The sequence below is a fragment of the Mauremys reevesii genome, linkage group 2 (genome assembly GCF_016161935.1).
Source record: "Mauremys reevesii isolate NIE-2019 linkage group 2, ASM1616193v1, whole genome shotgun sequence".
In the NCBI taxonomy this organism is placed as follows: domain Eukaryota; kingdom Metazoa; phylum Chordata; order Testudines; family Geoemydidae; genus Mauremys; species Mauremys reevesii.
In genome coordinates, this window is record NC_052624.1 from 62,869,627 (window position 1) to 62,897,572 (window position 27,946).

Here is a 27,946-nt window from a genome sequence, read left to right on the forward strand (position 1 = left end):
AGCTGCTCCCTTGATGACTAGAATGAACAATCCTAGACAGTAGTCAGATTCATTGCCCATATTGTGCCACTCGCTCAGTGGCTGGTAGGGAACCCAGGCTCATCCCCTATACTGGGTTCCTGCCTAGGGGCCCTGTCTCCAGCAGCTAAGGTCAGTACTACCATGAACCTTCCTGTCACACCCCTGGACTAGTTTCTACCTAGGCTATCCCAAGCTTGCATTGTCTGCTCTACTAGCTAAACCCCTCTGTCTAGTCTGCTAGACAAACTCTTCCTTGTCCCAGGGAAAGTGATTGTAGCTCTCCTCCCTGCAGTGCCCTTTCTGCTACCAGCTGGGCCATCCCTGGGGGGTGGGGGCAGGGCCCAGGACAAATCAGCCTGTATGGGCTCCACTTAACATTTTTATACAGATTAAATCTGGTGTGGGGAGGGGACGCCAGTGCTGGGGGACAAGGGATGATAGGTGCCACCCTGTGACTCTCTGTGCTAGAGGTGAGGGGGGGCCCCTGTGCTGGAGGGTCCCAGAAAAGGGAGGGGTCCGGGGCGGAAGGGCAATGGATGGGGCCAGCCTGGCGCTGGCGTGTTGCGGCAGCACTAGGATGCTGGTGGCCGGCGATGCCAGGAGCCAGTGGGGCCACGCTGGGGTTGCTGCTGGAGACTGAGCCCATGCCCCACAATGCCAAGCAAGAAAAAGAAATACAATGTGCTGGGGGGCGCTTCCCACTAGTGAGTGCGTGCCCGACCCCTGCTGCCAGTGCCAGGCCCCCCGCTAACCTTCCAGCCGGCCTGGACCACCAACCCCTAACCCCACCCCCCGGGCTGGCCCCGCCCCCCAGGCACCCACCCTCTGGGCGGGCCTAGTGCCCCACACATGACACACACACATTAAAGCGCAGGGCCCCTCAAAGTGCAGGGACTGGAGCAGTAGCCCCGATTCATTGTACCTGAGGGACAGCTGTGGCTACCAGCTCCCTAGTCTTACAGAAGCCCTGTCTGTTCCTGCACAGGTAAGCATCTGTTAATTAGGGCTCTCCTCTCAGCTTAAATGCTTCACGGTTTGCAGACTATTAGGTTAATTGCACCCTCTGGCCTAAATTAATCCCTTCAGGGTGAGTGTGGGGAGTACAGCTCCATCACAGCTGGGGAAAACTTCTTGTTTCAGAAGATCATAGAATTCAAGATCAGAAGGGACCATTATGATCATCTAGTCTGACCTCCTGCAAGATGCAGGCCACATAAGCCGATCCACCCACTCCTGAACTAATTCTCTCCCTTGACTCTGCTGTTGAATGCTCCAAATCATGATTTAAAGACTTCAAGTAGCAGATAATCCACCAGCAAGCGACCCCTGCCCCATGCTTCGGAGGAAGGCGAAAAACCTCCAGGGCCACTGCCAATCTACCCTGGAGGAAAATTCCTTCCCAACCCCAAATATGGCGATCAGCTGAACCCCGAGCATGCGGGCAAGACTCTCCAGCCAGACCCTCTGGAAAAGGCTAACAGTATCCCAACATTGACCCTTTATACTAATTACCAGTGTGGCACGTTATTGACCTATTGACTAAACCCGTTATCCTATCATACCATCCCCTCCATAAACTTATCCAGCTTAATCTTAAAGTCATGGAGGTCCTTCGCCCCCACTGTTTCCCTTGGTAGGCTGTTCCAGAATTGCACTCCTCTGATGGTTAGAAACCTTCGTCTAATTTCAAGCCTAAATTTCCTAACTGACAATTTATATCCGTTTGTCCTTGTGTTCACATTAGCACTGAGCTGAAATAATTCCTCTCCTTCCCTGGTATTTATCCCTCTGATATATTTAAAGAGTGCAATCATATCTCCTCTTATCCTTCTTTTGGTTAAGGAAAACAAACCGAGCTCCTCAAGTCTCCTTTCATACGACAGGCCTTCCATTCCTCGGATCATTCTAGTGGCCCTTCTTTGTACTCGTTCCAGTTTGAATTCATCCTTCTTAAACATGGGAGACCAAAACTGCACACAATACTCCAAATGAGGTCTCACCAATGCCTTATATAACAGGACTAGCACCTCCTTATCTCTACTAGAAATACCTTGCCTAATGCATCCCAAGACCGCATTAGCTTTTTTAACGGCCACATCACATTGCCTACTCATAGTCATCCTACGATCAACCAGGACTCCTAGGTCCTTCTCCTCCTCCGTTACTTCCAACTGGTGCGTCCCCAGCTTATAACTAAAATTCTTGTTAGTCATCCCTAAATGCATAACCTTACACTTCTCATTATTGAATTTCACCATGTTATTAATACTCCAGTTTACAAGGTCATCCAAATCTCCCTGGAGGATATCCCGATCCTTTTCCGAATTGGCAATACCTCCCAACTTGGTGTCATCCACAAACTTTATCAGCCCACTCCTACTTTTGGTTCCGAGGTCAGCGATAAATAGATTAAATAAAATTGGACCCAAAACCGAACCTTGAGGAACTCCACTGGTAACCCCCCTCCAACCCAACAGATCACCCTTCAATACGACCCTCTGCAGTCTTCCCTTTAACCAGCTCCTTATCCACCTCTGGATTTTCATTTCGATCCCCATCTTTTCCAATTTAATCAGTAATTCCTCATGCGGTACCGTATCAAATGCCTTACTGAAATTAAGGTATATTAGATCCACCGCATTTCCCTTGTCTAAAAAATCTGTTACTTTCTCAAAGAAGGAGATCAGGTTGGTTTGACACGATCTACCTTTCGTAAAACCATGCTGTAATTTGTCCCAGTTGCCATCGGCCTCAAGGTCCGTAACCACTCTCTCCTTTATAATTTTTTCCATGACTTTGCATACTACAGATGTTAAACTAACAGGCCTGTAGTTACCTAGGTCACTTTTTTCCCCTTCTTGAATATAGGAACTATATTAGGTAATCTCCAGTCGAACGGTACAACCCCTGAGTTTAGAGATTTATTAAAAATAATCGCTAACGGGCTTGCAATTTCACTCGCCAATTCCCTTAATATTCTAGGATGAAGATTATCCGGGCCCCCCGATTTACTTCCGTTAAGCTGTTCAAGTTTGGCTTCTACCTCAGATACCGTAATGTCTACCCCCATATCATCATTCCCATCAGTCCCTCTACCACGATTCCTTAGCTCTTCATTAGCCTCATTAAAGACCGAGGCAAAATATTCGTTTAGATATTGTGCCATGCCAAGATTATCCCTAATCTCCACTCCGTTTAAAGTTTTAAGCGGTCCCACTTCTTCCTTCTTGGTTTTCTTCCTATTTATATGGCTAAAAAACCTTTTGCTATTGGTTTTAATACCCTTCGCTAGGTCTATCTCCACCCGGCTCTTTGCCTTTCTCACTGCTTCCCTACACCCTCTGACCTCAATAAGGTAGGTTTCTTTGCTGATCCCTCCCATTTTCCAGTCCTTGTACGCTTTCTGTTTTTTCTTAATCACCCCTCTGAGACGCTTGCTCATCCAGCTCGGTCTAAAACTGCTACCTACGACCCGTTTTCCCTTTCTCGGGATACAGGCCTCTGACAGCTCCTGCAACTTCAACCTGAAGTAACCCCAGGCGTCTTCCGCCTTTAGATCCCTAAATATGTTAGTCCAGTCCACTTCCCTAACTAGTCGCCTTAATTTAGTAAAGTTAGCCCTTTTGAAATCGTAAACCTTAGTCTCAGATGCAATTTTGTTTATCCTTCCATTTATTTTGAACCGAATTAGCTCATGATCACTCGAGCCAAGGTTGTCCCCTACAACTATTTCCTCAACAAGGTCCTCGTTACTCACCAAAATCAGATCTAAAATGGCATCCCCCCTCGTTGGTTCAGCAACTACTTGATGAAGGAATTCATCAGCTATCACGTCTAGGAAAAGCTGAGCCCTATTATTATTACTAGCATTTGTTTCCCAATCTATATCCGGGAAGTTAAAGTCCCCCCATGATCAAACAGTTCCTATTAGTATTTACCTCCTTAAAAACATTAAAGAGCTCTCTATCCATATCCAGGCTAGATCCAGGCGGTCTATAGCACACCCCAATCACTATCCCAGGGCACGCTCTAGTAGTTTTCTTCCCCAATGTCACCATTGCCCAAACAGACTCCGTATTATCCATTGCATTGCTAGTTATTTCGTTACATTTCACCTCATTATTGACATACAATGCTACTCCTCCCACCTTTACCTTTGTTTCGGTCTTTCCTAAACAGCACATACCCTTCCATACCTGTACTCCAGTCATGGCTACCGTTCCACCATGTTTCGGTTATTCCTACGATATCCGGTTTCAATTCTCGGACCAGGAGCTCCAGTTCCTCCATTTTGTTACATAAGCTTCTCGCATTGGTGAACAAACATCCTAATTTTTGCTGTTTGGCTCCTCTCACCCTTTTCACCCAACTTGGTAGGGACACAGTACTACCAGTATGACCTGTCGGTCTAGTATCCATCCCCCCCTCTTCCTTATACCTAATCCTCCCCCTCTGGCTATATCTGTTGTTATCCTGTTGTTCTCCCTCTCAATGTATAAATTTGGCATGGAGAGTACCTGGACCTCTCCCAACCGTCTCCCCCCCAATGTCTAGTTTAAAGCTCGTTTTAATCAGATGAGCCAACCTCCCTCCTAGAATTCTACTTCCTTCCCTACTCAGGTGGAGCCCATCCCGTGAGAACAGTTCTCTGTCCCCGAAAGCCTCCCAGTGCCCATACATCCCAAAGCCCTCCTTGTAACACCACTCCCTCAGCCAACTATTTATCGTCACGATCTTGTCACCCCTTTGGCGCCCTTCCCTAGGGGCAGGTAGAATCCCACTGAAAATCACCTGAGCCTCAATTTCCTTGAGCGTCTTACCCAACCTGGCATAGTCTCCCTTGATCCTCTCTAGCGAGAATCTAGCCGTGTCATTCGTTCCTACATGAAGGATGATCAATGGGTTCTTACCTTCTCCTCTTAGGATCCTTTTCAACTGCAGGTCCACATCCTGTATTTTAGCGCCTGGTAGACAGCACACCCTTCTGTTCTCCAGATCAGCCCTGGTCACAGGCCTGTCCAACCTTCTCAGTATGGAATGGAGGAAGTAACAAGTGAGGCAGTCATTGATTCTGACCAACAGAGAGGAATTATTTGAAACTCTGAAGGTAGAAGGCAAAATGAGTGAAAATGATCATGAAATGATTTGAGTTCAAGGTTCTAAGGCAAGGAAGAGCATAAGGACATAGGCACCAACTCTGTGGGTGCCTTGGGACTGGAGCACCCCCAGGGAAAAATGGTGGGTGCTGAGCACTCACAGGTAGCCCCCCATTACCTCCCTTCCCCTCCCCCAGTGCCTCCCATCCATTGGTGGCCCCTGCTGATTAGCACCTCCCCCACTCCCTCCCAGTGCCTCCTGCCTGCTGCAATCATCTGTTTTGTGGCATGCAGGAGGCACTGGGAGGGAGTGGGGGAGGAGTGAGGGCATGGTGTGCTTGGGGGAGGGGGAAGAACAGGATGGGAAGAGCCAGGGCAGGAAGAGGTGGTGGGGGTGGGGGTGGGTCCTGGGGCCGAGCTGGGGTGGGTCAAGCATGCCCTGGCACATTGGAAAGTCGGCACCTCTGCATAAGGACAATGGACTTAAAGTATGTTTGTTTTTTTAAAAAAAAACAAACTCACTTAGACAACTGGTAGGTAAGGTCCCATGGGAAGAAGAACTAAGGGAAAAAGTAGTTCAGGAGAGCTGGCAGTTCCTCGAATGAACAATATTACAGGCAGAACGACAAACTATCCTGATGCGAAGGAAAGATAGGAAGAATAAGAAGAAGCTAATATGGCTTCCACAACACCTCTTTGTAGGATTCCTTTTTGATTTTTGAGGTCATTTAAAGAGTGGAAACGTACAAATTTCTAAGGAGGAGTACAAAAGAATAGCACAAGCATGTAAGGACAAAATTAGGTGCACCTAAGAAAAGGTTTATAATTAGGAGTGAGAGAAAGATGTAGAAGAGTGTAGATCCACTAATAACAGATGACCAAGAAGGCTGAGGCGTTTAATGCTTATTTTGCTTCAGTCTTCATTAAAAAGGTTAATGGTGACAGATGCTTACACAGTTAATACTAACAACAATGTGGAAGGAACACAAGCCAGAATAGGGAAAACAGGTTAAAGAATATTTAGATAAGTTAGATATATTCAGGTGGGCAGGATCTGATGATTTGGGGGTCATGGTGGATAATCAGCTGGGCATGAGCTCCTAGTGTAAATTTATGGCCAACAGAGCTAATGTGATCCTAGGAAACATAAACAAGGGAATCTTGAGTAGGAGTAGAGAGATTATTTTACCTCTGTATTTGTCACTGGTGCAAGCACTGCTGGAATATTGTGTCCAGTTCTGGTGTGCACAATTCAAGAAGGATGTTGATACATTGGAGAGGCTTTGGAGAAGAGCCATGAGAATGAGTAAAGGATTAGAAATAATGTCTTATAGTGATAGACTCAAGGAGCTCAATTTATTTAGCTTAACAAAGAGAAGGTTAAGGGGTGACTTGATTAGTCTATAAGTATCCACATGGGGAACAAATGTTTGATAATAGGCTCTTCAATCTATCAGAGAAAGGTATAACATGATCCAAGGCTGGAAGTTCAAGCTAGACAAGTTCAGACTGGGAATAATGGTGAAAGTAAAAAAGAACAACAAGGGAACAATTGACAGGTGGATTCTCTGTTACTGGAAATTTAAAAATTAAAATTGGAAGTTTTTCTAAAATATATGTTCCAGGAATAATTTGGGGGAAATTTTATGGACTGTTATACAGGAGTTCAGTCTAGATGATCACAATAGTCCCTTCTCACCTTGGAATCTATGAAATTCACCTTAGGGTACTTAAAGACCTAGCTGAAGCAATCTTGGAACCATTAATGATTACCTTTGAGAACTCCTGTTTAAGGTCCCAAGGACTGGAGAAGAACAAACATAGTTGTGACATACCCAGGGTACAATCCAGACTAATGAGTAGCTGTGTCCCTCTGCCCTCTAACCTGGGGTGCCCTTTACGCTGCTTTGCTGCTGTAGCCTCCAGTCTGGACTGCTCACAAATAGCCTCCAGCATGTAAGTCACTCCCAGCTCTGTGTGTGTGCTGCAGCCAGCCACACATTGGCTCTTAGCTGCTTTGTTTATACTGCACGGTGACCTCAACACACTCCCAGTCTTAGATTTCCCCCTGGAAATGTATGTCCTGTACTGCCCTCCCCTCACCTGAGCAGTACAAGCTTATAAAAAGTCTGTCATTTAATTAATAGAAAGGGAGTTTCCCAGACAGTTCAATTCAAACACACTGGATTAGATAAAACAATAAAATAAGTTTATTAACTATGGCGAGAGAGAGAGTTTAAGTGAGTACAAGTAATGAGGCATAAAAGTCAGAAATGGCTACAAGCAAAATAAAGATAAAACACAGTTGGTGCCTAATTTAACAAACTATGTTAAATTCAAAGCAAGGTTTTCTCACCACATGCTTTGGTAGATTACAGGCCAAACTCTTAGGTCAGGACCCCTCGCCCTATCCAGTGCTGCTTCCTTCCTCCTTCAGGTTCTGGGGAGGAGAGCGAGAGAAGGGAGTACTTTTGGGGTATCCCCCCTTTCTTTCTATAGTCCTCTCCCCCCTTTGAGAAGCATCTCCAGCTGGGAGCATGGTGACAGGCAGTCTTGTGTGTATGGGAATCCCATACTGTTTCTTTGCTAAGATGTAGATTTTTTTTTTTTTTTGCCCATGCCCTGTTTCCTGCCAAAGAAAGGACATTTAGCAGGTAATGGCCCATTTGCCTTGTTTACACCTGGCTGTGGTGCCAGCTTACCCTTTGTCTCTGAGGCCTTGGCTACACTTGGAGTTACAGCACTGGTGGTGGCTTTACAGTGCTGTAACTCATTCCCCGTCCACACTGGCAAGGCACATACAGCGCTGCATCTCCCTGGCTACAGCGCTGCTTGTACTCCACCTCGATGAGAGGAATCAAGAGAACAGTGCTGGTGCTGCAGCGCTGGGGTGCCAGTGTAAACAGTGATTAATCTTACTACGCTGTAACTGACCTCCAGAACCTTCCCATAATGCTTTTAAGTAAATATAACACTCTTTGTGTTGTTGTGATGCCTCTGTTTGTTTTGTTGTGAACTCAGGGCTCTCGGAACTGCTTATCTAAAAAACAAACACAGCTACTGTTTGCTGTGAATGAGCAGAGGCAGGCAGGGGGGATCCCTTTGGAATGTCCACAGCTAGTGTTTGCTTGAGGAGAGAAGCAGCACGGCGGGTGGAGGGGGGTGGTGTCCATTTCGGAACAGCTGCTTATCTGGTCTGTGAGGGAAAAAAAACAAAGGCTATTTGCATTTAGTGAATGAGAGAGGGGTGGGGGAAGGGGTCGGAACTTGCAAGGCAGGGAGCTGACACAATGTCAGCTCCAAAAATCCACACTCTCTGTCTCCTCCACGCTCCCTGTCACACTCCACCCCACTCCCCCTCTTTTGAAAAGCATGTTGCAGCCACTTGAACGCTGGGATAGCTACCCATAATGCACCACTCCCAACACCGCTGCAAATGTGGCCACGACAGTGCGCTGCTGGTAGCTGTCAGTGTGGCCACACTGCAGCGCTTTCCCTACACAGCTGTACGAAGACAGTTTTAACTTCCAGCGCTGTACAGCTGCAAGTGTAGCCCTACCCTCAGGAACCGGTTTGGCTGCTGCCCAGACTTGGAACATGTGTTAGTAACACCATACGGTGGAATCTTATAATTTTACATTAAACAGGATTGCCCCACACATTTTACCAGGACAATAATGACCAGCATTATTGACCACAATGACGAAAATTGTAAATTTTCAAATGATACCTCAGAAGGCATACCTTGAACAAAGACTTACACTAGTGTTCAAGGGGTGAAGTCACAATAGATTTATGGGGGGAGGGATAGCTCAGTGGTTTGAGCATTCACCTCCTAAACCCAGGGTTATGAGTTCAATCCTTGAGGGGACCAGTTAGGGATCTGGGGCAAAAATATCTGTCAGGGGATTGGTCCTGCTTTGAGCAGGATGACCTTCTGAGTTCCCTTCCAATCCTGATATTCTATGATTCTGTCTTTAAAAAGTGAAACGAAGAGGACAAGGGAATTATAGGTCATGTAGCCTAACAGAAAGATACTGGAACAAATAATAAGTTTGTGAGCACTTAAAGAATAATAGGCCAACATTGATTTGTCAAGAACAAATCATGCCAAACCAAACTAATTTTCTTCTTTGACGAGGTTACTGGCCTACTTGATGGGGGAAGCAGAAAATATGATACATCTTGATTTTAGTAAGGTTTTTGATACGGTCCCACATAACATTCCCATAAGCAAACTAGGGAAATATGGTCAGATATAATAACTATAAGGTGAGTGCACAACTGGTTGGAAGATCATACTCAAAGAGTAGTTATCAGTGGTTCACTCTCTGGCTGGGAGGATGTATCCAGAGGGGTCCTGAAGAGATCTTTCTTTGGTCTGGTACTATTCAATATTTTCATTAACGATTTGGATAATGGAGTGGAAAGCATACTAGGAGGGACAGGATTGGAATTCAAAGTGATCTTGAGAAATTGGAGAATTGGTCTGAAAACCAAGATGAACATGAATAAAAACAAGTGCAAAGTACTACAATCAGGAAAGAAAACGGAAATGCCCAAGTACAAAAATGGGGAATAACTGGCTAGGCAGTAGTATTGCATAAAGGATCTGGGATTTATAAGGGATCAGAAATTGAATATGAGTCTACAATGTGATGCAGTTGCAAAAAAGACAAATATTCTTCTGGGGTCTACTAGCAGAATTGTTGTATGCAAGACTCTGGAGGTAATTGTTCTGCGAAGCCGGAGTATTGTGGGTAGTTTTGTGTACCACACTTTAAGGAAGATATGGACAAACTGGAGAGTCCAGAGGAGAGTAACAAAAATGATAAAAGGTTTAGAAAGGTATGACCTATAAAGAAAGGTTAAAAAACTTGGTGTGTTTAGTCTTCAGAAAAGAAGAGTGAAGATGGACATAACAGTCTTCAAATATGTTAAGGGCTGTAATAAAGAGGATAGTAATCAACTGTTCTCCATGTCCACAGAAAGTAGGACAAGAAGTAATCAGCCTAATCTGCAGCAAGGGAAATTTTAATTTAAGTATTAGGAAAACTTTTCTAACTACACCTCCACCTCGATATAACTCTGTCCTCAGGAGCCAAAAAATCTTACCACATTATAGGTGAAACCGCCTTACATCGAACTTGCTTTGATCCACTGGAGTGCACAGCCCAGGCCCCTGGAGAACTGCTTTACCACGTTGTATCCAAATTTGTGTTATATTGGGTCGCGTTATATTGGGGTAGAGGTATATGAGGACAGTTAAGTGCTGGAATAGGTTACCGAAGGAGGTTGTAGAATCCCCATCACTGGAGGCTTTTAAGAAGAGGGTAGATAGAATCATAGAAATTTAGGGCTGGACGAGATCTTGAGGTCACCTATTCCACACCCCCATGCTGAGGTAGACTAAGTATACCTAGACCATCCATAATAGATGTCTATGTCCAGGATTTTGGCACAATTTGGAAAATGATTAAAACATAGTTTGACTCTGTATGCAATACAAGACCAAATTCTTTTGGAACCAAATCCTCCTTTTTCACCCATTGTTTTGTTGTGTTAGAGGTGGCGAAATAGCAGATTCCACTATGTATGTCAAAGTAGCTCCGTTGGCTAATTTGGAGGGCAATATGAGACATTTGAATTTTTAAAATGTGAATTAGCTCTGTTCGGTGAGAGACTCACTAAAGAGAATTGAACATGTAGTACAGGGGTTCTCAGACTTTTGTACTGGTGACCCCTTTCACATACCAAGCCTCTGAGTGCGACCCCCTTATACATTAAAAACACTTGTTTATATATTTAACACATATATAAATGCTGTAGGCAAAGCGGGGTTTGGGGTGGAGGCTGACAGCGCGCAACCCCCCCACGTCATTGTTTTGTTAATAATAGGCAGACTGATTGGAAGAACTGTTGTGGGTTTTTTTTTTAGGGAGCTTCATGGAAAATGACTGGACTGGAGTTGGTGAATAAGCAGATGAGTACCAGTTGTGGTTTCAGGCACTCTAGAACATGAGGTTATCATCTGATATTTCCCTCATTACAGTGGTTTGACTGAAATCACAACTGAATAGATGAAGTAAATAGCTAAACAATGAAAGTTTTTTTTTATCCTTCACAGTAATTTTTACTATTTAAAAAATAGCTATTTCCATGGCAGACATCCTATTTTACAATTATAAGTATAAAAACCCAACATAATTCTTCATGTTATATATGCTTTCTCAGAGACCTAGTGCTTTTGCTCTCAAACTTTTTACAGAGCACCTGGTTTGCCAATTATTGCAGGGCAATATGCTTTATTGTCAACAAACTAAACTGGCAGCAGAAGCAAACCTTAAGAATATTTCTTGCATTTGCTTCAGTTCCTTTTGCAACATATTCTCTCCTTTGTGGCTAATCATAACAAGAAGACTCCTGATACCTTCAGCTTTCAGTGGTTGTGTCTACATTAGCCTTTCCCCCTACATATTTCCCACCATTGCCAACACCAATGCAGCTCCATCGTGAGAAGCAGCAGTGAGAGGGCTAGTGTAGAAAAGCCACCTGCATCGTCTTTACCATTGTGTCATGCACATGTATCCCTACATGTCTAGAATGCCCCCATTCCAGACAACATGGTGGCGTAATAACATCACTGGTGCCTTGTTTACACTTATCAGTGGAGCTGCGCCAATGGAAGGAAATCGGTATAGACAAAGGCAGAGAGGCATTACAGTGCATTCATGGCCAGAAGAGAGGCTATGCTGGTACCTGCTTATTAAATAGCTAGGACTTCTCTTGGTATTCCAGGCCCTGTCTGCTTGCTGTTCTGAAAGATATGTTAGCTCCCCATAGCTATTTCAGATATAGGAAAGTAAGCTCAGGTTGCATTCTTCCTCACTCATAATCAACAATATTCTTAACTAAAGCCTTGTCTACACAGGAAAGTTATACTGGTGTAAGGTAAGGTGTGGATTTATACCTCTATAGTTATACTGGCAATTCCCTACGGGGAATAAGAGTGACTTTTTCTGGATCAGCTTCTGTCACTTTGGAAGTGGTTTAAGCAATACCAGAAAAAGCCACTTCTATGCTAGCACTAGGGAGTTATGCCAGTGTAACTGTATCAGTATAGTTTTGCCACTTAATTTCCCTGTGTAGATGAGTCCTAAGTTCTAATTGCAGAACATGTACTTCTGGCCCTGGTGTCTGAGCCAGAAAACACCAAGCATGACTGTTGGATCCCAGGTGAAGGTTACAGGACCGGCAGTTACAGAGGGACATGTTTTACTTGTTAACTTAGCTATTTGTTATAAAGTTACTCGAGAGAATAAATGAGAACCTCCTGATACCATTTTTCCCAGTGTCTTTCTGTTCTGTCTGTACAGTTCCCAACACTTTGAGGCCTCTCATCCCTGAGTATGGCTTCCAAGTGCTATGGCAGCACAAATCATGATACTTTTAAGAGTATAACAGCACCGTAAGCATATATTCTGTGAAACATTTGTGCCTTAATAATCACAAGGCAGCCTCAATTTATAGCACCAATGTTTTTTGTTGAAGAAAAGGCCACTTCTAAGTCTGTTATTGAGTGTCCAGGGAGACTGAAGTGCTTTCCTATTGGTTTTTGAATGTTACAGTTCTTGATGTCTGATTTGTGTCCATTTATTCTTTTGCGCAGAGACTGTCCAGTTTAGCCAATGTACATGGCAGAGGTGCATTGCTGGCACATGATCACATTTAAAAGTGTCCATTCTTCAACAAAAAAACTTCAAAAACAGACTTTAATGAGAAACTGCAGAACTGGAATTAATTTGCAAACTCTACACCATCAAATTAGGCCTAAATAAAGACTGGGAGTGGCTGGGTCACTACAAAAATTAATTTTTTCCTCTGATATTCACCCCTTCTTGTCAACTGTTGGGAACGGGCCACACCCACCCTGGTTGAATTGGTCTCGTTAGCAATGATCCCCCACTTGCTAAGGCTACTCCCATCTTTTCATGTGCTGTATATTTATACCTACCTATTGTATTTTTCACTCACTTCATCTGATGAAGTGGGTTATAGCCTACGAAAGCTTATGCTCAAATAAATGTATTAGCCTCTAAGGTGCCACAAGGACTCCTCGTTGTTCTTGCTGATACAGACTAACATGGCTGCCACTCTGAAACCTTTAATTCGACTGGTCTACATAAAGCAGTACACCTTCTAGTGTAGACAGGGCCTAAGAGTTGAAAGGGGTTGGGGCATTCTAAGCATTCAGTTCCTGGCTCTGAGGAGCACTGCAACAATAGCGGTGGTTGCTTACCACTTCTTGGAGCCAAGTCACTAATATTGAAAATTTCATAGAGCTTGGGAAATGCTGTACATTTTCTTTTCTTCCCATTAGTTAATATTTGTCTTGCTTCCTTCTTTCCTTTTAGCCTTGGTATTTTTTTGTGGGTTTAAAAAAAAAAACAACAAAAACCCTGCTACATGTTGTTAGCTTGAGATTGTGAAGTTCATTCACGCTGTGTTCAATAAAATGATATAATTAGCTGAGCTTTGAGTTAGTTCTTTGCTACACTTCCTCATCGGAAAACGGTACAGCTTACGATGAACCCAGCAGCAACTAATGTACATAATCACCACAGAACCCAGTTCTTGTTTTGTTAGTTGTACAAATAGAATGTGAAAGATGTCTAGCTGGTATATTACTGCCCTACTATGGGATCATAGAGGTTAGGGCTGAATCAGACCTTGGGCATAAAATGATTGGGGTGTTGGTTTGGGGGTATTTGGAGGTATTTACTCTAAATGGTCAATACTTTGGAATAGCCAATTTTTGAAAGCAGCATTTTACTTAATACGGCTCTTCTGATCTGTTGCAAAGGGTGGGAGAATTAAAGTTTATCGGAAAATAATATAATTTGGGGAACCTATGTATAAGGAGGTATCATGGGCAGATGATATGAAGAATGGTGACGGGAAAGGAATCAAGGTCCGATTGCAAGAAGACTTCAACCCTCTTTGCCTCACGGGGTGGAAGCCTTTAGTGGAAGGTAAGAACAGTGACCCCGTTCCTTGTGGAGACCTCTTCTTTCAGCTGGCTGAAGCTATGTATTTGTGGGGTGGGGAAAGAAAGGGAACAGCATGTAGGAGAAGAGTAAGAGAGTACATAGCACTAAGATTGAGCAGGGAGAGAGAAGCATGAGGAGCAGAGGAAAAACTCAGGCAGGAGAAGACAAAACAAGATTAAGAAAAGAAAATCTAGCAGGAGAAGAGCAAAATGTAGGCCCGGGGAGCAAGATATACAGACAGTAAAATAGGATTAGACTGGGAGATTGAAAATGCAGTATAGACATCTGAGACTGGGAGATGAACTTTTCTCCTTCCCTGGTTTTCACTTGATATGTCGAGTTATTCTGTTTTGGAGAGGGAGTGCTCATTCCCATCCAACTCTCCCGTTGCAGGTTCAGCAGCGTGGTGGTTTTTTCATTTTAAACCTGTGGTTACTGTAGAGGTGATAGATCTACAAACTAAGAGCCAGGGCCTCAGCTGGTTGAAATCATCATCATAACTCTGTTGACTTCAGTGGAGCTGCGTCCATTTACATTGCTGAGAATCTGGCCCTAAAGGTTATGTTCTCCGATGGCTCTGCACTGTGCCATTGACTCCTATGTAAAATGCCACCAAATCAGAATTGTGGTGTTTTACATCCAGTTGGCTCTAGCGTTAAAAGCTATACAGGATGCAGGGCAATGGAGAATCGGGTCCTGAATGTTTCTCTGGTGCTGAAAGAGGAAATGGAATCACCATGAAAACAGTTGTTCCATGTGATGAATTATTTAATCCAGACCACAAATGCCTCTTTTCACACATGATGCTCAAATGCTCTTTCAGTCTGAATACACCCTTTCCTCTCTCAGATGTCACAATTCTTAAGCATCCACTTGTTTATCTAGTTAGCAGTTTACTGGTGGGAGTATATGGGTTGCGTGGGTTGGAGGCAGAGGGGAATTCAGTTGAAGAACAAAGCAGTCTTTTCCGGTATCTGCGGGTTGGGGGTAGAAGTATTCTTGGGAGCTCTCTGTGTCAGTACTTTTTGGTTTCTGAAAAGAAAAGTGTAAATTATTCTATAAATAACACTGAGTTCAGAATTCTGGGCCAGACCCTCAGCAGGTGCCAATCAGTGTGGCACTCTATTGAAGTAAAAATTACATCAGCTGCCAGTCTAACCTTCTCTATGCAAAATGCATTTTTTCTAAATAGATCATTGCATTTTTAACACCAGCTCCTTCTAAAATAAGTTTTTGTTTGTGAGTAACTCTTCCCCTCGTTCCAGAATTGTTTCACTTACCCACAGAGCTGACGCAGTTCTCCCCTTCCTGTTTTTCCCCTGCTGCCCCAAAAGTATAGTTTAAAGTGATTTTATTTTCTTTGTTTCTTTATGTAATTTAGAGCATTTCTAAAGTGTATTATCACCACACATGCAGGCATGGGACAGACAAGTCTCCAAGATGGACAAATGACTAAAACACAGTATTTTCTCTGATTTTACTAAATTGATAGGAAAAAATGATGTAGTTAAATCAGTGCAACCCTTTAGGTGTTTATATCAGTATAGCTTGTTTTGGCACAAACACTAATATAAACACCTTTATACCAGTATAACTGGCCACACTAGAGACTAAATCATTGCAAAAGCTATGTGTAAACAAGGTCTTTGAGCATCCTGTCCAGTTTTTCCTATCTATTTTGGGCAGTTCTCTGGGGGAATGATTTGGTTCAGTAACTATCCTCCAAAAGTTGAACTGGTTATTAAATTACCATACAAACACATTAGTTAGACATACTGCCAAATATTTGTATTTTAAAGGATGCTTTACTGTTTACTACTTTAATATTCACATATGAATTTAGGGCTTGCTACGCCACTGTCCTTAACATGATCTTCCAGAGATGTTAGGTGAAAGTGTCTGCGTTTCTTCAATCTCATACAGCCATTATTAGCAGTACTTATTTATAGTGTAGTATTGTCCAAAGGCCTCAGTCCTGACTGGGACTCCATTCTGCTGGGCACTGGATAAATACTGGGCCACATCATGGTCCATTCCACAAGCCAGCCCAGGGAGTTGAGGGGGCATGTGTCCCTTATTCCCTTGGGCCAATGCACTGTACCACCGCTTCCTGTGTGTAGGCAGAAGTGGGCTCTGAAGAGCCACTACATTCAGGTAGATGGGAAAGAGCCTTGACTCGGCTCCCCTTCAGTGTGCCCAATTATGTAGTTTCACTGGTGCATCAAGGAGCATATGCTGTGACAGATCTAGGCCTCCCTCCACAGAGCAGCTAGGAGAGAGATTATGACTTTGCAAGGCAAAATCTCTCCACTTGTGTTGCTCCTGGAGCAGCCTGTGATGTGCTTTCCCCTACTCTGGTGTGGATCACAAAGAGATGATCTAGACCATAGGGAAAAGACAATTCCTGTCTCCTTTGGGCTGGTGTTAAGCATTTATATATCTTAATTTCAGATATTTTGATTGTTAAAATAGTGTTTTTGTTTTTTGTTTTTTTTTTAAAAGAAAAATTGTAGAGTGGTGAGGAAACATAAATTCAGCAGCATGCTAATAAAATGTAATAGTCATTCTATACCACAGAGTATTTTTTGTAAAGCCTCTTTTATTTAATGCAATGATTGGCATTTGAAAAAATTGCTGCACAGCTATTTTTAGTCTGATTTACAAGTTAGATAATCAGTTTGTCGCCACTCGGATTGCCGAATCCCCATGAATGTGGTGTGTTTGACAGTTCAAAAATCTACAATATTATTTAATTTGAAAAATCCCCGTTTTAGCTGGCTCTGTGGCAAAGAGTTTCCCGGACATGTACTGTAGTTCAGATGATTCATTGCTTTTTGCTTCTCCTTTTAAAGGATTGCAACATTGCATAAGCAGCTGTTCAGATTGTAGTCTGCACACACAAAAGGAAAACAATCAAATAATCTTTCAAGCTGCGTTCTTATTCTAAAACTAATTGCTTGATTTATTATGCCCTTACAGGAATTTGTAACTGTCCTGGTACGGGACCCTAGGATACAGAAGGAAGACTCTTGGCATTCACACATAGACTATGAAATATTCATTCATGTAAGTATAAAAATAAGTGCAAAGTATTTTTACTATGTTATGTAGCACATCTATTCAAGGCTGTGATCGTTTCAGAAATATTAATGATTTAAGCCTTACAGCACCTGGGACATCAGCAGGTGGTATGCACCTTCTACAGATGGATCATGATACACACTGGCTCACATTTGTGTGCTCTAGGATGTTCCATCCTCTGACAGATACTGTTCATGGTTCAAATTCTTAACAAGACGACTAATGTGCAGTGACCATGCAAAGGCTTTGTTTTATCATAGTAAGAAAAAACATTGGATTTCAAACATCTGTGTTTATACAACTCTCTTTTCAATGAATAATCCAGTTACTTGCATCATAATCAAAATTCCTGAATCTGTTTTATCTACCAAGCTATTTGATTGTCATAACTGTGCAAATGTTCAATGTGTCTAGACATTTATATTGTGACCAGCTCTGTGGTATCTGGGTACTTTAAGTGTTTTTCTTAATGCTTATCATTTTAGTGTACTGCATTCTAATAAGGATACATTTGAAATTGTGATTCTGTCATATCCTAAATCTGCCATACATTTCATTCAGTTAAATATTGCTGATTATTCTTGCATTACCATACTTTGTTGGATGAAACATTGAAGGGATTATAATAATTTCCTTAATCTAGATCCTAAAATTGAAAAATATGACGTATGAAAAATATCTTCCATCCCCTCATGGCGGCAGGATTACTGGGTTCAGCCTATTACTGTTTTGAGTGTAAAGTGTCCCCTACAATATTGGCTGCCAGACAAACCTAGGTCACTTTGGTAGAAAAGTGAAATTTCATCCTTTGTCACACATTGATGCTGTACTTTGAGGCAGCCCATTGTTGGAAAATTGACAGGAAACTCGTAATGTGGACAGTGTGAATGCATAAGAGGATAATTTGGGTCTCTCAGAGGTTCAGTTTCTGCCATTCCAAGCACTCCAACAGCAGTACACCATACCTCGTCCAGCTGCCTGTCGTTACCTGGAGCTTAAGCATCTCTTGAAGGACCTATTTGGTCCTGTTATGCTGGAAGCACCAGAGACTCCAGTATTGTTGCCGATCTGGAGAGCACTCCATAGGTTCACCTGACCTGTTATAGCTTGTTACGACTTCGTGGTCCAAAAACCCCTCCTTAATTTAGATTGCTAGCGACAAGCATTGAACAGTAATTTGTGTATATACTTAAAACCTAGCCAATGGAGAAATGCCTTGCAAAGCATTAAAAACTGAATGTTTCTACGATTAAGGCTGATTCAAAAGAAAATTTATATTTCATTCACACTGGTCACTGACAGGTTACAGTGCCTGAGCCTTGCCAAAAGAAACTGCTGTTGGAGATGTGGGTCTCCCAGAGCTCAGATGTATCCTGGGCCAGTCCCCAAACAATCCTTTTGGCTAGAAGTGGGCAGGAGGATTAATATGATAATGGATACCTCTTTAAAAAATTACTTCCCAGAACTGTGTTTTGGGATATATCACATCATCTTGGAAACTCTCCAACTCACGGAAAACTTGTTCTCTAGAGCAGTGCTGGTAGCCAAATGACTCATACTGCTTAGGTGGCAGAGCAGACTGCCTTCAGGGCTAGAAGCTTGGTTCAGCAACTGGGCTGAGCTGGCAGCTAAAGAGCAGGTAACATTTCTGAGAAGAAGGACCTCAAACAGATTTGGTCTGACTTTTTAGAAGTCTTTGATTAATTCCTAGCAGATGGAAACTGAGGTCATGCTCTCCTCTCCTTTCTTTTCCCTCCCTTTTTTCTTATTTTTTGGGTGGAAAATATAAATTGAAAAAATCTGGCATAATTACTCAAATATTGAGGTGAGAGTTTGAGAGCATGAAGTCATATGATGGCTAAATAAAGCCAAAAGGCTATCAGCACTTATTACGTGTGTGTGGGAGGAAAGCATTCATCTTAGTAAGGGCAAACAATCAAGTTACTGGTAACTAAGGGCCCAGTCACTGCAACTTTGTAGCAAGTATTCATGCTAGTCATATTGATAGACCCTTGTGCAGATACACAAATATGTATTCACATCCGATCCTCAAAAATTATCTGCGGATGCGGATATTTGCAGAGGTCTACACCGGGGGCCGGAGCCCGGACGGGGAGAGAGGCTCTGGAAGCTGTGGGGAGCCGTGATGGACCCTCCACCTGTCTGGGGTGGGGTGGCGGGGTGGGCAGGGCAGTGTTCCCTCAAATTTTTCCCACCCATGTGCAGAATGAATTTTGTTATGTACAGCAATATGGAGGTAATGTGTGACACATCACCTTCATATTGGTGCACGTAACAAAATTCTTGTGGTGGGGGTGGGACTGAGGGTTTCAGAGTGTGGGAGAGGGCTCAGAGCTGGGGCAGAGGGTTGGGGTGCAGGGGTGTGAGGGTTCCAGCTGGGGGTGCGCACTCTGAGGTGGGGCCGGGGATGATGGGTTTGGGGTGCAGGAGGGTGCTCCGGGGCTATGGTGGGGAGAGAGGACTCCCCTCAGCTCTCTCCCCCCACAGCAGCACCTGGGCTGGGGAGGAAGAGGCGCCTCTCCCCACCGCAGCAGCTCTGGGGCTGGGGCTGCAGGATAGGCGCTACTTCCCCAGCAGGTCTGGGCTAGGGCTGGGTTCGGGCCGGGGTAGGGCTGCCCTGGTTGTGGCTGGGTCCGGGCCGGCCGCGGCAGAGTTGGGGCCAGGGGAAGGGCGCCCCCGCCATGGCCGTGGCAGGTCCCCGGGCGGGTTCCGTGAGTGCCTGCGCAGTGCAAAGAAGGCTGCTGCGCGGCTGCACAGCTTACAGGGAACTTAGCCAGGGGGCCCGAGCAGCCCCCCGCCCAGGGCGTGTGGAGGGTCCCAGGGTCCCCACAGCTGCCAGTGCAGCTCTCCCTGACCGGGCTCCAGCCGGGGAGGGGGCAGGTCAGAGCCGCAGCCCAGCCATAATAACAGCTGGGGAGCTGTGGTGGACCCTCCACCTGCCTTGGCCGTGGGGCCCGAGCAGCCCCCAACCCCTGTCCCTGTCCCCTAGACCTTCCTCCCAAGGCAGGTGGAGGATCCGCGCTGTGGTTCCTCACAGCTGTCTGCCCGCTCTTACTGTCTGAGCCCTGCACGAATATAAAATTTGTATCTGCATCCGCGCTGGTATTCACAGAAATGGTCCACGGATATAAAGTGGATACCCATGGATTTGCAAGGCTCTACCTATTGATTTAACTGGCACTAGGCACTGGAAGAAGCATATGTGCAGGAGTAAGTGTTTGCAGGGTAATGACCAGAGCTAGTTTTAAAAAAACGTTGATCTTTTTTTAATGCAAAAATTGGAATTTTCTGTTGGAAATCATTTTCTGACAAACTTTTTCACCTGCTGTGATTGACGTCTTCATTCTGGTCATTCTTTGCTTTCAAAACAAATTGAAGAAAAATATGTTCCCTGAGAAGTTAGAAACTGATCCTGATCCGGTTCAAGATACAACTGTTTACATAGCTCTTACACTGAACTGAACAGAAGTCAGTCCTTTAGTTTTCAGGGACAGAATTCTCAACCAACTTTTTTAGTATCAAATATCTATGCTGTTTTCTTAAGTCTAAAGGATTTACAAGTAAAGTGAGTCTCATTTCCCAACAGACAAATAGCATGTGCTTTACAAGGAAAACATCTTGTGTTAGACGACGCTTTCGAGAATTTGTATGGCTGCGACAGAGACTTCAGAAGAATGCTGTGCTACTGTGAGTGACTTTTTTTTTTTTTTTAAATCTACCTTCTTCCATCAAATACAAGTTTAATACTCTGCAGATGGCACACACAGCTGGTGTTTTTATCTGTTCTGAACTATTACTAGAGAATCATATAAGTTAGAGTTGGGCAAGACTTTAGCCCATATACTCTCTACCCTACCAGTGCAAGGTTGTTTTCCACAATGTATTTTCTAGTGGTTTGCAGGTACTTCTACACAGTAAAAAAAAAAAAAAAAAAAACAACAACTTGCGGCTGACCTGGCCTCCGGGACTGAAAAATTGCTGTGATGGTCCCAGAGCTTGGGTTCTAGCCTGAGCCTGAATGTCTACACAGCAGTTTTTCAGACAAGAGCCCAAGCCCAAGTCAGCTGACAGATTTTTTTTTTTTTTTTTTTTTTTAAATCACTGTGTAGACGTACCCCTGCCTGGCCTGGAATTAAACATCTCAAGCAATGGGGCTTCCACCATTACCTTTTAGTAACTATTCCCCAAACTAGTAAGGCTTAACACATTTAATCTTATATTTTGTTGCATACAAGTTTGAACAGCTAGTGCTTTTGATAAACCATTTAAGATGACAAAAAATATAAATTACACTGCTCTACATTTTCCTGACCCAACTGTTAATCCTTGGAGTCTAGGTGTCTACATACCAAGGGTCTCATATGGTCCTTATCACTGTGGTATCTGAGCACCTCCCAAAATGATAAAATGTGTACACAAAGATACGTTTATCTCTTTCTCTCCCCCGCTCCAGTCAGCAGAGACTGGCTTTGCTTTATATTTGTCCAAGATATTTTTTCCTTTGGCCTGATGTTGTAATTTATCCTCCTAAAATTAGATCACTTGCATAAACTATTTTTCTCAGCCACTTCATTTTTGGTTTTAACTCTGTATTTTATTTTTTAAAGCCAATTACCTGAACTTCCATCTAAAACTCCCTTTTTTAATATGAATAATCCCCATCACGTGGACCATCGTCGACAGGGCCTACAAGAATTTCTTGAGAAGTAAGTACTGCATCTTAGTGTGTTTTTTATTGTTAATGAAGTCACTAATTTGCTGTATATTAGACAGCCCATCTCTTGTACGGGGGAGCCATCTTGTGGCCAGCATTATATATTGCTCTTTTAGATTTCCTCTGTCTCTCATTGACACATTTTTGTATATACCACTTCCGCTGAACTGTTGCAACGGAACTTCAGCTGAAGTTCTGCACATTTCAGTGTATTAATTAAAAATTGTCATTTTTGTAAAGCATCAGTGTTTAAATTATTTTTATGGCCTTATTTTGGTTAAAAGTGCTGTTCTGGTGAAATCTGTTAGCTAGCTTGTTCTGGAAAGCTATGTTTAAACAAAGAAACAGATTTACAGTGGTGAGGAAACCAGTGTTCCAAACTCTAGCAAACTCTGCTTAAACACAGTGGGCTTGGGGCTGTAATAAGGAATCATTAATCCCTCTAATACTACAGCTGGTTCAGTGAGCTGGGGTTAACATTTTTATGTTTGGGTCCCCTAGTTTAGATAAGGCAATCTCACAGTTGGCACCATTTTTACCACTTTGCCAAATAAGTTGTATATCTAGCAGGCATAACTGAAATAGCACCAACACTCCTTCACCTGGACTGGTGATAACAGCAGTGGAATTTTTTTTTGGTAAATTTCCCCAGTGTAGCCTTCTTGCAGTGGACATTGTGTGTGAAAACATTGTTTAAAGGGATGGACCAAAATAATTTTTAAAATAGTCTCCTAGGCTAGGCTTCAACCTGAGCTATGAAAAGGTTTCAAGAACAGCTTAAACATGGTGGTTTAGCTCAACACTCTGGCTGTTTAATAATACTTAGCTCTTATACAACACTTCATCTGGGTAGATCTCAACGCGCTTTACAAAGGAGGTCAGTATCATTATCTGTATTTTACAGATGGGGAAACTGAGGCATAGAGATGTGTTCAAAGTCATCCAGTAGCTAGCTGCAGAGCTGGGAAAAGAACCCTGGTCCCCTTAGTCTGAGTCTAGTGTTCTAGCCACTAGACCAGGGGTGGGCAAACTTTTTGGCCCGAGGGCCACATCGGGGAGTAGAAATTGAATGGCAGGCCATGAATGCTCACAAAATTGGGGTGGGGGTGAGGGCTCTGGTTGGGGGTGTGGGCTCCAGGGTGGGACTGGGGATGAGGAGTTTGGGGTGTAGCAGAGTATTCTGGGCTGGGACTGAAGGGTTCGGAGGGTGGGAGGGAAATCAGGGGTGCGGGAAGGGGTGCAGGTTCCGGCTGGGGGTGCGGGTTCTGGGGTGGGGCTGGGGATGAGATGTTTGGGGTGCAGAAGGGTGCTCCAGGCTGGAATTGAGGGGTTTGGAGAGGGGGAGGGGGATAAGGGCTGGGGCAGGGGGAGAGGCTCAGGGGTGCAGGCTCTGAGTGGCACTTATGTCAAGCGGCTCCCGGAAGCAGTGGCATATCCCTTCTCTGGCTCCTACGCAGAGGGGCGGCCAGGTGGGTCTGCATGCTGCCCATCTGCAGGCACTGCCTCTGCAGCTCCCATTGGAGTGCCGGAGGGGGCGATTGGAGTGTGTAGAAGCTGGAGCGGGGCCATGCTGCGGCTCCCGGGACCCGTGTGGAGCGGCCCCCAACCCAGCGCCCCGGCCGGAGTGATGCCGAGCTGCATGGTGTGGTCCCAACCCTGCACCCTGGCCAGAGCGCCAGAGTGGAGCCGAACTGCGTGGTCTGGCCCCTGACCCAGTGCCCCAGCAGGAGCTCGCGGGCCAGCTTAAAATGGCTCATGGGCCCATAGTTTGCCAACCCCTGCACTAGACCAACCACGTTTGTGCTATCTTGTGGCTTTTTCTACCACTTATAAAATGTCCTACCATTGTTATCACTGGTGCAGCTCCATTTGTGGTTGCAGTGGTAGGAGCATTAGTGAAGTCAGGCGGCTACCAGCCACCAGCTTTTTAACCATTGTTTTGTTTAGAGCTACTCTGAGCATGGTTAGATGACATGAGGGTTAGAACACCAGTCTCCTTAGCACTTACCAGTGTGGAGTTCTACCAGTGATATCAAAGGCAGGAATTTTTAAGCAAGTTACTGTGCTTTTTGGCACATGCTCTTCCTGGCCAGTGTCACGTAGCTTTAAGCTGAGTCCTTTGCTCCCAGTTTGGGAAGAGCAAGGGAAAATCTGTGTTAGCAGTGTGCTCAATAACTGGGAACAGGGCGTGTGTCTATAGTGACCCCATTAGTCATTTCAGGAACAGTCTTATCTGTTCCTGCATAGAGACATATCCAGTCTTTGTTGGCCAGGACTTTAGTCATGACTCTGCTTGAGGGTACATGACACTAAGAGTGGAGGAGGATCTAGGGATTTCCCCTCAACCTCATCGATAAAAAAACAACTCAAGAGTTGGGAATACTGATGGGCTGGACAAAGCCACGTATCCTTGTCTGAGCTCTCAGCCTTCTCTGTGCCATGTTGTGGATAATTAAAGATACTCTAATTTAAAAATGAAACTTGTAGGAATGTTGAACAGCCCAAACTGCTCCAAAGTGACTTTATTACGGGACACAAAATATTTCCATCCAGTGGCTGTTTCCAGAAATGACATTAAAACAGAAATGTACTTTCTTTCAGCTTTTTGGATACCTACAATTTAACTGAGTATTGTTAGTGGAGAATGTTGAGCATTCAAGAACATTGCTCCATGAACATTAAAATGATTAGTGTTCGGAGCATCAGAGTTTTTAAACTGGGTTTTTCCTCTTATAGTAATGATTTAAATGTTTGCTCTTCAGTGCTGCATGAAAGGTGGCACCGTTCTCCCAGACATTCTCAGCCACAGGGGAAAGCTAGACTTGAAAGGAGTTTTTAAAAATATAGTTGTGTTAGGATAAATTGGCGTGGCATTGACATTCTGTGGCTGGATGGAATGTCAGATGGCCCAGTTGGTAGAAAGGTTCTCTCCATTAGCTGAACTAAGAGGCTGCTCCAGACGCCTCTGTCTTGGAGATTGTGGGGGTTTTTTGTTTTGTTTTTTTGGGGGAACAAAATGTCATGAATTCTTTCCCCAAAGCTGCATTTATGTGACTCATTGACAAGCATGAGATCTCCATAATTCCAGCACTGGATCACTGCAGATTTTTTTCATATGACACATGCTCCACTAATTTAAAATAGTGGCACTGACATATGGTTAGTCTGGGGCCTTTCAAATTCCTCTGCCTTGATTTTATGTACATTTATGGGCCTTTCTTTCTGTCTTTCTGTCTTTCTTTGACATTGCTTAGTACTTTAGGTCTAAATTCTGGGCCCCACGGTGCCTATAGCACAGAGCCCTCAGCAGCTCCCCAGGACACCCAGGCTGTGTATCTGTAAACAACCACTTCCTTTGGGAGACGGAACATCCTTTGGAAGCACTTATGCCAATGCTCTGCCCTTATCCACCCCCACACAGCAGTTTGGTGGCTCCAGTAGGGGAGATCAGTCATGGAGAAACTGAATGGGACCCTACAGGCCAAAATAGCAAAAGTGAGCTATTAGCCGGGGCAAGGAGACAGGTGCCTGTCAGGCAGAATGACACCTAGCTCTCTTTCCTCTCTTCCCCTCCCCTCCACCCCAGTTGCTTATGGGAGTGAACAGACCAGGGATCACAAGCCACACGTGCTAACCAGCTTGAGGAAGATGGGGCCATGGGTAAAATTTTCCAAAAACCCTCCTTGAATCTTAGGCTCCTAAATCTCTTTTAAAAAATGTGACCTATGCTCCTAAACCATTTAGTCGCTTTTGAAAATGTAACGCCTTATCCCTAGCTGTTTTCCCTCTCCTCCATCCACCTCTCTGTGTAGGAAGGTTACTGCAGCAGCTCCCAGGGCACCCACAGAAGACAGAGGGGCGAGGATTTATGGAGGGCTGGTGGGGAGAGGAGGCTCATTTGCACTCTGTACTACCCAGCTGGAGAGTGGATGTGTATCTCTGTCCCCCACCTCCACACACCATCCTCTGGATTAGTTAACTCTGTGAACAGCTAGTTACTTAGGCGTAGGGAGTTTCTGCAGCTCTTCCTGCTGCATAAATGAGGGCCAGGATTTGACACTTAGTTTGAAACAGATGTAAAGCATTATAATTCATGTTGGAAGTTGAGGTTGGATGAATCTGGCTTTATCATATATTTCCAGCACTGATCCTGTTTGTTTTATAGGGGATTATCACTTTGATTGACAAAAGAACTGTATAACCCAGTCCTTGTTATTGTCAAATTCAGTGTTTGAGAACTCTGACTCCATTAGCTAAATGTCAGATTGCCGATCTTTCAGTCATAAATTGCTTTTTGGGAATGAGGAAAACTACACATTTCCTATTGGAAATATTCTGACGATGTTCTATTGTGATGCTGATTTAATTCTCCTTTAAGTTCAAATAAAAAAGCTTCTTATTACTGAACTGAAAAAAAATCAAGAAATTATTCTTGGGGGGGATAGCTCAGTGGTTTGAGCATTGGCCTGCTAAACCCAGGGTTGTGAGTTCAATCCTTGAGGGGGCCACTTAGGGATCTGAGGCAAAAATTGGTCCTGCTAGTGAAGGCAGCAGGCTGGACTCAATGACCTTTCAAGGTCCCTTCCAGTTCTAGGAGATTGGTATATCTCCAATTATTACCTTTATCTTTATTAATACTAAGTTTTGTTAGACCTTCTTCCTTTTCGCCCATTTGTTCCACACTAAACTTAATTTTGGGGCCTAAAATTACCTAAAATGATGATTTGCATTCCTGTTTGCTTTTGGTAAATACATATTGGAGTTATAACAATTTATTTTATTTAAGTTGCATTCCATTATTTTGCTTTAATTGAATGAAACTGGAGTTTTCTCATACCAATGTGTGGTTTAGAATAAAAGGTAAATATCTATTAGTAATCTCTTGAGAGTGGCTATTCCTGGCAATTACCACAGGAAACATGCTTAATGTTACATCTCCTGACAAGAGATTAATATGGAAACAGATTTAAATAATAATTTTAAAAGTTCAGTGCTGATTCACCAAACCAGTTCCTAATCCTGCCTCCATTCCTTGCATGCATAAATATTATGTGTGTGGTCCCATTGGGCCTGGTTCACTTTTGCCCTGTATAGTCATTTGCATCACTGCCAAGTGAGTACTAAAAACTACCATTCTGATCTGGTTGTACTTTACTCTCACTTTGCACTGTATACATGACTATGCAAGGTACAAGGCAATAGTGCACCAGGGCCATTGACTACATGTAAGGTTTACTCATGCTAATAAGGGATGCAGAATCGGGCCTCATCTTTCTATTAGCATTATTCTGAATAGAATGCTTCAAATTTGATGAGTTGTGCTGAAGTGAGGATGGGATCTGGCAGCCCTTCCTAGCTTCTCTATTTAATTAGATTCTCTTTCATATTCCCAGCTAGCACCTGCTACCTTTCACACTGGCCTATTATAAAAGAGGAAACGGTATTGATAAAAAGTATGAGGAAATAGAGCTTTAATGACTGTGCCCTGTATTTCCACATTCTCCCTGTCTGAATCTGTGTGTGTGTGTGTTCAATAGAGGGCACCAGAACACAGGCTGTGATGAGTTGGTTTTGGTAAGTTTTATTTTTTCCCCCTCTCATGATGTGATGTAAATGGGCAGAGTAAATTTACTGAAAACGAAATCAGAGTGTTAACCTTCCGCACACATTCAAGTGTGCATCTGTCATTGTATTAGGTTACAGTAGATACAGGAAATCTTTAGTTAGGATTAAGTTGTACTGTTCAGCCATATGTTGTTCTCCAGCAGAACAGTGGATAATATACCTAATAAAATCACATTGAAGAAAACCAGATTTTGGCCTTTATCCAAATAAGACACATGTTTTGCCTTTTGTAAATGTTCTCTCTTTAGCTTGGGAGAGGGAACATGCCTCATGTAGCATACAGCATCTCCTCAAAAGCCATGCACTTTCTTTTGGGTATCAATTGGAAGTTTATTAGA

General features: G+C 43.7%; 1 protein-coding gene across 2 annotated transcripts in view; it reads left to right on the top strand.

The window, feature by feature from the left end:
* The window catches only part of SNX10 (sorting nexin 10), a 60,159-nt gene that overhangs the window by 25,697 nt on the left and 6,516 nt on the right, over positions 1-27,946 (top strand). For both annotated transcript variants that reach the window (XM_039526156.1, XM_039526157.1), the window contains 3 exons: positions 17,147-17,233; positions 20,856-20,956; positions 21,877-21,975. In XM_039526156.1, the coding sequence (XP_039382090.1) occupies positions 17,147-17,233; positions 20,856-20,956; positions 21,877-21,975 (287 nt within the window). The remainder of the gene's footprint in view (positions 1-17,146; positions 17,234-20,855; positions 20,957-21,876; positions 21,976-27,946) is intronic.